The sequence below is a fragment of the Gracilinanus agilis genome, chromosome 1, assembly GCF_016433145.1.
Source record: "Gracilinanus agilis isolate LMUSP501 chromosome 1, AgileGrace, whole genome shotgun sequence".
NCBI lineage: Eukaryota > Metazoa > Chordata > Mammalia > Didelphimorphia > Didelphidae > Gracilinanus > Gracilinanus agilis.
Genome location: NC_058130.1, coordinates 387718517 through 387728743, shown reverse-complemented (window position 1 = coordinate 387728743; position 10227 = coordinate 387718517). Strand labels below are relative to the sequence as shown.

The window sequence follows — 10227 nt, the reverse complement described above, 5'->3', positions numbered from 1 at the left end:
TTAAGAGGATGAGCCACAAGGAAGGGACTTCTAAAACAGCAATAGGGTCACAACAGTTTTCAGCAAGAAAATGCTTCTGTCAAACAGGATAGATATTTGAAAAAGCATTATCATACAAAGGGTAACAAGCATTGAACAGCATGACAGGGAGGTCCAATACTTGGAAGTATTAATTTCCTAAAACAAACAGAAAAAAAAAACTTCCTCAAAATACTTTAGAGTGTTCAGATGTGCTCCAATAATATTATATCTATAAATCTATCGGGCAATTAAAGCATATCTGATTATTAAAAATTAAAACCATTTGAAATAAAGGTCTGAAGCTTAATGACATTGACATCTTTCTATTAGTTGTTATTTTAATGACCAAACTCAATTCATTCAAGTGGAATCCAACCCATATCCTGATTTTCAAGCTCATATTCAATCAGAAGGGTGAGATTGAAAGAATGTATATTCAACAAAGTTGGTAAATGCTTAACAGCTGGCCTGCATTCAGAAATTTGGGATTTTAAGAAGAAACATTATTTTACTGCTTTGTAAATAGGAAAAATACATACAGAAAAAAATACACTCCACTGATATAACATTGCCCTCTTGGGTAGAGTTTTCTCATTTTTGCTTTTTTCCATTTTAGACAATACCTGAGCTCACCACGTGGTTAGATCATTATTTTTAACCTTTTCCTTCAGGTAATATTTGCAACTATGGCAGCTTTTCATGCACCCAAAGTATCCTGTCAAACCACAAAACAATGCTTTTCATTTTGACCCTAAAGATGTGTGTTTGAGTTCCTTCTATTGATCTGTCAGAATTGAAGCCTAATTCTATTCACGCTGTCAGAAAATGATTAATTGACATTAATCTGATCCTGACAAGACAGAAACCAAGATTTGATATCCCTAACCTGAAAACTCTATTGTCAGGGTAAAGATGGCCACAGACTCTGAAAGCCAAGAGTACTCCCAACATTCAGGTTCACTGTCTCTTCATGCCCCAGAATATGAGGGTTTTTATACCCTTCCAAGTTCTAGCAGGGTCTTCGGAATTCTCCTCAATGCAATCTGTGCAAGCTTCACTGGTCCACACCAATGTGGATCTCAGTGGCTCAGGGTCCACACTACAAGCACAAATCACTTTGAAACAAAATGAACGAGAGGGAGGGATGGGAGAGTCCTTTGTGGCTAATGTAATAAGCCACCATGGGATTCATACTGCTGTTCGGTGCTTTCTAATCAGTAATTGCACAGGCCCCTCTGGGACAGACTTAATAATGTTCCAGGCATCGTAGTGCATGAGCCCTGTAAGTGACTTTCCACTAATAGCAAGAATTTCATCTCCAGCTTCAATTGTCCCGGCTTGTTCTGCAGCACCACCTGTGAATAAGTACAAACAAAGAGTACTGAGTAAGGAAGCTGAAGAATTCCAGTGATTTCAGAAGCGTTTTCTGATTTCTCACCCTGGGAGTGATGTATCCCTGAATTGCCCTCATAGCAACATTTATGAACTTGGGGACAAACCAAAATGGGATCAGGCTTTTAAACTGAGTAACAGATAATCTGCTTTTATTCAGAGTTCTTTAACAAAATAAATTTTAAAAAAATCCACCCAAAATAGAAAATTCCTTTCTTGAAGCAGTTAATAAAGAAATACATGTTGGATGTTGGAATATAATTGGTCACTTGTTTATTTGGGTATATGTTTTGGAGTTTTGGTTCTATAAGATTATTTACTTACAAAAATGAATAATATGGAAACATGCTTTGTCTGATAATACATGCATAACCCAGACTGAATTGTTTGTCAGTTCCAGAGGGGGGAAAGGGAAGAAGAGGAGACAATACGGATCATACGGCTTTGGAAAACTTATGTGGAAATTTGTTATTAAAAATTTTAATTTTTTAAAAAAGAAAAGAAAATGAGGTTGATCAAGAGTAGGAAGTCCAGAAGGCTTAAAGGTTCACTTTAGAAACCATAATGGTCTTTTTTTAGGATAACATGCTAAATTTCTGAAATCTATCTGTGAACCAGATTTGTAATTGACTTTGAGCATCAAAACTTATGGGAGAGATAATTAGAAAAATAGCCTGATCTGAAGAAGGAAAAAAAAATTCAGTCTTCTTGCCCAAGATCACTCAGCCAGCAAGTGTCTGAGGTCACATTTGAACTCAGGAAAATGAGTATTTCTGACTCCAGGCCTGGTACTCTATCCACTTTGTTACTTTGTAGGTGACAAAGGAAGCTGAGGCAGAGGATAAGTGACTTCCAAAAAAGAATAACCTTTAAACCAATTAGTGTTGATTACTTCAATTTATTTTAGCTTAATTATATTGTAATTTAGTAGCAGGTAACAAGCATATCCTTGTAGGAATAAGAAGAGTTATTAGATTAAGTTTGAGATCATAAGTTATCAGTTTTCTTTCCTGGCAAAAGTTTTGAAAAGAAGTGACAAGCCTCAGTAGCACTAGTTCCTATAAACACAAAGTCCAGCAGCAACCACAGGTCTCCTCTTTCCAGCAAGCTACATAGACCCTATCTAAAGGATCCTGCTCTAGACTGGTCTTCCCAACAGTGGGTCGAGTGCTCTATAGCATCTGGACATAAAAGAAGCTGATACAGGACTTTGCTGTGTTTCCAGTGTGTTCTTCAAGGGTACTTCACACATTTTGTGCATTCTACAGCTAAGGCTAAAAGTGAAAGTCAGGCCCCTTACCTTTTCTCAGTCTAACATTTGCAAATTTAGTTGAAATAAGGCAAAGGCACAGTTAATATCTAATTGGAGAGGTTTGATCCCTAGGGAAATTTTTTATTAATATTCCCAACACACACAATTCTTTATCATTCTATTTTTTAAATTTTGAGTTCCAAATTCTTTATCTTCTTCCCATCCTCCATCCCACCCCTTAGCCCTCCCTGAGACAAAAAGCAATCTGATCTAGACTTTACATCTGCAGTGATGCAAAACATTTTCCCATTTTGTAAAAGAGGAGAAGGAAGAAGAGGAAAGTGTATTTAGACTCCATTTGTTTTTTCTCAGAGGGCAGAAGGCATTTTTCATCATGAGTCTTGGATGGTCTTTGGGATGCTCTTGGATCACTGCATTGCTGAGTTCATCAGCTGTTCATCAAAACAAAATTGCTGTCATTGTATATACAATATTCTAGTTCTTCTCATTTCACTTTACATTCGTTCATATATGTCTTTCCAAAATTTCCTGCAATCATCCTTCTTATCATTTCCATCACAGCCATATAACCCCTCAATTTCCAATTCTTCACTAATACAAAAAGCTGTATTAAATATTTTTGGACATATTAGTTCTTTTCCCTTTTTAAAATTTCTTTGGGACACAGACCTAGGAATAGTACTGATGGATCAAAAGCATACTTTTAGAGTCCTTTGAGAAGGGTTCCAAATTGCCCTTCACAATGGTTGCATCAGTTCACAACTCCAGCAACCAGTGTATTATTAGTGTCTCAATTTTTCCATATCCCCCCAACATTTATTATTTTCTTTTTCGGTCATAATTGCCAATCTGATAAGGGTGAGGTGGTACCTCAGATTTGATTTTATTTGCATTTCTCTGAGTGATTTAGAGCACTCTTTCCATATGACTATAGAGAGCTTTGATTTCTTCCTCTGAAAACTGCCTTTAATTATCACATCCTTTGACTATCAATTGGAAAATGAGTTTCATTTTTATATGTTTAACTATTTGAGAAATTAGACCTTTATCAGATATATTTGCTGTAAAAACATTTTCCCAACTTTCTGCTTTTCTTCTAATTGTGATTGCATATGTTTTGTTTGTACAAAATCATTTTTTAATATAATCAAAATTATTCTTTACATTTTATAATGCTTCTCTATCTCTTGTTTAGTCCTAAATGCCTCCCTCATCCATAGATCTGACATGCTCCCCTAATAATCCCTGGGACTTCTAAAGCATATAATACTTTTTACGGCGATTAGTCTTGCTATTAAGATATTTCACATGCATCAAAAAAACAATGCCTGAGCTCTTCCCAGTTGACATGAAAACTTTTAAAGCTTATATCAAGAAAACAAATTGCACATCACAGAAAATTTAGTAAGTTTCTTAAGCAGAGTACCTTTAAACACTCGTTTTATTAACAAGGGTCGGTCTCCAGCCACAGATGCTTTTCCTCCATCAAGACTGAAGCCTAGACCAGCAGAAGTCTTCAATAACTCAACCCACACTGCACCATTCAGATCTGCCTGTCTGCCTGCTGCAACAAAAGTCAGAAAAGAGGTGTTAGGTCCCATCCGTGTTCTTTCTTCTCACAGTCATGCAGATTATCCTAGAATCAAATTTCTTCAAAACAAACTCATGTACAGTTAAGAATTTGTATTAGCCTCTGGTGTCCCCAGTATTAGCTCTGACCAGAGAAGGTCAGTAGGCAGCAGCAGGCTTTTCCCAGAGGTTAACAAAAAGTGGCAAGTAGAATATTAGGTCAAGAAGGCCTTGGTTCAAATCCTCCCCTCAGTGCTTTGCTTTGCTAGCTGTGTGGCTCTGGAGAAATCCCTTCCCTTCTCTGAGTCTCAGTTTTCTCATCTGTAAAATAAAATCATAATAGCACCTACCTACCAGGGTTGTAAAGATCAAATGAGAGAACAATTTGTAGCGCACTTTGTCAAATGTCACATTATCATCATTAGTAAGAGTAGTAACTGTTATTATTAGTAATAAGAATTATTACTAATTAATATTATTAAATTTTTATTAGTAATGAAAAAACCTCGACATTTAGTTAGTTTTTTAAAGGCTAAAAGGCTTTACATATGTAGCAGGACATAGTATCACAGACTGAGATCCAGTATTATTATGTCAACAGACATCAAAGTATAGTGTGACAAGAGATCTGACCTCAGAATCAAGAAGACTTAGGTTCAGAATCTGTCTCTGAGCCATGCTTGTTGCCTGACTACAGGCAAAGCATTCAATTTCTCAGAACTCTAGGTCACTCTCTAAGACTATTTATTGCAGAGAAAGCACTGATTTTTATTGGTGGGAGAGATTCTGCATCCTTGAATCCCAGATGCCAATGAAAAACACAGATCCTATCCCCATCCCTATTGTCATACCCATTTTATGAATGAAAAAAACTGAGGCTCAGAGAGATCAGAGGAGAAGAAGGATCTGAAATGTCCTGGAGTAGAATCACAACTGAACACATAAATGTCTAAGTGAAGTTTGGAGGAAAGTTCAGGAAGGTATAGATTAGGGAACTGACTTCTTTCTCCAGATCTTTGGAATTTGTTCATTTCAAAACAGGGAGGTAAAGGCATGATAAGAGAACCTGGGTTGCCTTAAATGTGGCTGAAAAAAAATGCCCTTTCTGACTTATTTAAGAGGTCAAGGCTAAATTTCCCAAAGCCCAAGGTCAGATTTAGAATTGCATAGAGAAGCAGATAGTAGTTGTCTTCAATTTACTCCTGTGAGGTCTTCTCTATATAGTCTTCCTCATCCTCAACACTAAATGGCTAGGGAGCCTTCACTTGTTGAAAATCTTAGAAGCATTATTTGAGCCACATAAGGAAGTTCTGCAATTTCATGGAGGAAGTTCTGCAATTTCATGGATGTCCACAATTCAAAAATCAGTCATTAATTGGAGGCATTAATTTGGGCTGAGGTCAAGAGATCTTAGGATCTTAGATTTATAGTTAGGAGGGAGCGTGGAGGCCATCTGGTATAATTCTTCATTTTACAGATTAGGAAACTTGTGCCCCAAGAGAACAGGAGATCTGTCCAAGGTCATAAAGGCAGGTCCAAACAAGGACCTTTGACTCCAGAAATCACTTATTCTTTCCTGGCATTAACACTCTCAAAATGAATGCTTTGAAACTGTTACTAAGACATAAAGTAATGGTTTAAAAAGAAAAGTCTTTGTAACCATAAGTTGCAGAGAAAATAGAGACTTCTTCACCTGGGAGTTTCTTATATTAATGAAATCACAAATCTGGTTGCTTATTTCTCTTCTTCATTTGGGAGAGAGAGAAAGATACCTTAGACTTTGGAGTACACAGACCTCAGAATAGACAGAGGTCTCTGGAAGCTATCACCACTGGAGAGAGACCCTAGGGGGCATTTGTTTCTAGGGATGCTACTGTTATGAGTAAAAATTGATATGGAGGCTTATTACCATTTTTTATAAGCATTTGGGAGGGAGCAGAGAGAGATTGATTCCAGCCCACGGCCCTCCAGGATGCTCATGTTGGCTCTGCCACGTTGTCAGGATGTCCACCCTGGCAGGGAACCCAGGAGTCTGGCATGTGATTTTCTGACTCCTCTGTCCTACCACCAGGGTATGCAGGATCTAAGCCCTCTAGATAATTACTTCACATACCACCAATGAGAAGAAATGGCAAACTGGTGAGGAGCTCAGCTAGCATGCAGCTTGAGTGGTGAGGAAGACATTCTATTAGATAGTTTCTCATTTTAACTAATCGTTCAGACTAGCTACGTGCTAAATTCATTTGTTTCGATCTATTCAAGCAATAAAAATGATGTCAGGGTCCTTTGATTTTCAGCATTCTAGGTAATAATGTGTCATGCTGATATAGTTAGAACTTTGAAAAGATATAAATCATAAAAGTACTTGCTTCTTAAAAATTTATATAAGTTGGTAAAGAGTCATTTTGAATGCAGGCTTGAACCTCTGGAGCATTTAAAATAATTTCTAGTTCTAACACTGGTTTCCAAAGGAATACAACAATAAGAGTCAAATCACACCCCTGTCAATTCCTCTGAACACTTTTGGATTGTAGTTCCTGTGGCCTGCTTGCCCCAGTTTCCCACATCCCTCTGGTTCTAGAGACTGACAACTCACCTGTTCCTAATTCCAAGATAACATCCTTTTGGGACAGTGACACCTTTCCACTTGCAGGTGTGGGTTCTTGTCTTGTAGAGCCCCTGTCCTGGTCTTTCCCTTTTTTGATGACAATAACAGCATCTTTGTGCATCTTCGCTTGGTGAAGGGCATTCAAAACATCTCCATGGATGGAACCAGTCAGTGAGGTGCCATTAATTGATAAAAGGAGATCTCCTCTGTGGATGCTCCCTTCCTGAGAAGCAACTCCCTGAGAAAACACTCTGTGGACCTGTATAAATGAGGGGAAAGGAAGACAAAAGCAAACCTATTCATATTTTTTAATAGGTAATGCAGTATATAATTTTAAATGAAATGTCTTTTCAGATTGCTTCTTCAGTCATCCTTTCCCCTTCGAATAGTCAAAATTTATGTACTGCCTCCTTACCTAGTGCTTTCAAACACAGCCAAATCTACCTCAATCTTAAAACAATCAAATAATAAAAAGTCAACCCTTCACTAGATTTTACCATCTCCTCATGCTATTGTCCTATATCTCCCCTCCCTTCCTCAATCAACCTGCTAGAAAAAGGTAAGTATACTTGCTGCTACCCCCTTTTCTCCTATCACTGGCTCCTCAAAATCTTTGAAGTCTGATTTCACCACATGACTGAAACAACTCTCTTCAAGGTGACCAACAGTTTCTTTTTTTTTTTTTAAACCCTGACCTTTATCTGAAGAGTGGATTAAAAGCTAGAATCCCATAATAATCCCTTGCCTTCTCTATAGACTCCAAGGCAGAAGAGTAATAAGCACTAGACAACTGGAGTTAAGTGACTTGCCCAGGGTCACACAGCTTGGCATTATGAGAGGCCATATTAGAACCTATGACCTACTATCTCCAGGTCTGGTTATTTGTCACTGAGCCACTTTGATATCCCTCAATGACCTCTTAAATATCCAATTTAATGGTGGTTTTTTTTCAGTCTTCATCTTTACTGAACTTAATACTTTTGACCACTATCCCCTCCTAGATGTTCTCTCCTCTACAGTTTTTTGTCTCTCTGTTACTCTTCTATCTAACTGACTTCTTTTCCATCTCCTTTGATGGATTATAATTCATATCATGTCCCTCAACAGTTCAAGCTCTATAAGAAATGTCTCCTTTTATAAACTACTGGTAAGCCTTTAAAATAGTTATATATTTTAACTTTTTTTGAGTTCCAATGATCTGATTCTACTCACTTCACTTTGCATCTGTTCATATATATCTTCCCATGTTTTTCTGAAACCATCTCCCTCACCATTTCTGATAGCAATCACAACTCATTCAACCATTCTCCAGTTGATGGGCTTCCCTTCAGTTTCCAATTCTTTGCCACCACAAAGAGAGCTGTTATAAATAATTTTGTACATACAATTCCATTTCCTTTTTCTCTGATCTCTTTGAGATACAGACCTAGTATTGTTATTGCTAGATATACATAGAAAAACCGGTAGCTTTTAAAAGTACATTATTACTCACAACATGAGCAATTGATTCAAATTTTAGACAACTGGCAGGCAGTTGGAAACCTGGGGCCATCACTTACAGTAATTGATTTCTGTTCCAGATCTATTCCACCAGCCACGCTGAATCCCAGACCTGAGCCACTTTCTTTATTCAAGACAACAAAGAAAATATCTTCTTTATTCTAAGCAAAGAGAAACAGAAATGAAATATTATGCTTTTTTTCCCCTCATACCAAGACAAAATAAAATGATGTAAATGAGTCACTCTCTAGACTTTATTCATGGACTTTTTCACATAGTATTAGATAGAACTCTTGGACTTAGAATCAGAATCCAGAGGTTCAAATTCTCTTCTGCTATAATGATATTTACACTAGCTGTGTACTTCTGAGCAGATCGCAATCTGAGTCTCAGTTGCACAATTAGAGATGCTACTATTAATTTATTAATTTCACAAGACTTCTTGTGAGGAAAACTATGTAATTATATATGTAATTATAGCTTATATTTGTCTAGCTCTTGGCAATGTAAAAAGCACATTCACATCCCTTATCTCAGTTAATCCTCTGAATAACCCACTAAAGAAGACAGATAAGCTATTATATCATTCCAATTTTGTAGAAGGGAATACCTAGGCCTAGCTTTGTTTATTTCTAAGTTTTGTCTTCTTTAAGCCACTAATTTTCTTTCTTTTTCAATTTTTTTAAAACCCTTACCTTCTGTCTTAGTGTCAGTTCTAAGACAGAAGAACAGCTAGGATCCACAACCAGAGAAAGAACTGTGGGAGTAGAAATACAAAAGAAAAACAACTGCTTGATCACATGGGCTGATGAGAATATTATTAGGGATGTAGACTCTGAAAGGTCACCCTAGTGCAAATATTAATAATATGGAAATAGGTCTTCATCAATGACACACGTAAAACCCAGTGAAATTGCTCGTTGGCTATAGGAGGGATTGGGAGTAGAGGGAAAGAACATGATTAACTTAACCATGGAAAAATATTCTAACTCAATTAAATAAATGAACTTAAAAAAAAAAAGAAGAGCAGCTAGGGCTAGGCAATTGGGGTTAAATTACTTGCCCAGGGTCACACAGCTAGGAAGTATCTGAGGCCACATTTGAACCCAGGTCCTTTCAACTCCGGGGCTGACATTCTATTCACCATGCTATGTAGCTATCCCTTTTTATTCCCTTTTGGAAAGGTACCAAACTAAAAGTGGTCCATGGCACATTAAATTTATCATAATTTTTTAAAAAAGGTTTCCATGCTCCAGTGATCTGTGAATAAAGAGGCAGGGATATCTATTGGATGGTTATCCTATGTGTCATCCTATACCATACTGAAAGAACACATGTACCTTGAATAAGCAGTGAATCACTGCCTAGGGCAAGGTGTGCCATTCAGGTTTAACACTCAAAACATGAAAACCTCCCAGCAATGGAAGGATGTTAACTAGACTTCCTGCTGATCCCCAGGAGCCAAAGTGTCATCTCCAATCATGTTTGTGGCTAACCTCCAACCTACAACTGTGCCAGGAATTGTCAGCATTAATATACCAAGACCATTTCATAAATAAGGTTTCCACAGAGAATATGGCTTAATACACTTATATTTAAATAATCTGCAGTTTTAGTTCTGAGACAAGCAGGGAGTCTGCAAGTATGAAGTTCTGGTCCTAATATGTCCAATGAAATAAAACCAACAGGAGTCCAATATAAACAGAATTGGTTATTTTACTTTATATTATTCATCCTTGTTCCTTTTGGGGAAAAAATATTACCATTCATTACTCAATGACATTTCCCTTCCTACACCAGTCTCTACTTTTGGCACAGCAGGATTCAAATAGCTGGCTATTTCTGAAGTGTGAGTGTGAGTGTG

The 10227-nt window shown here is 37.2% G+C and overlaps 1 protein-coding gene across 1 annotated transcript in view; it reads right to left on the bottom strand.

The window, feature by feature from the left end:
- Positions 1–1171: 1171 nt before the first annotated feature.
- PDZD2 (PDZ domain containing 2) overlaps positions 1172–10227 on the bottom strand; it is a 348778-nt gene continuing 339722 nt past the window's right edge. The window contains exons 21-24 of the mRNA XM_044664497.1: positions 8423–8524; positions 6852–7122; positions 4113–4250; positions 1172–1376 (exon numbers count right to left, since the gene is read on the bottom strand). Coding sequence (XP_044520432.1) covers positions 1210–1376; positions 4113–4250; positions 6852–7122; positions 8423–8524 — 678 coding nt within the window. The 3' untranslated portion in view covers positions 1172–1209. The remainder of the gene's footprint in view (positions 1377–4112; positions 4251–6851; positions 7123–8422; positions 8525–10227) is intronic.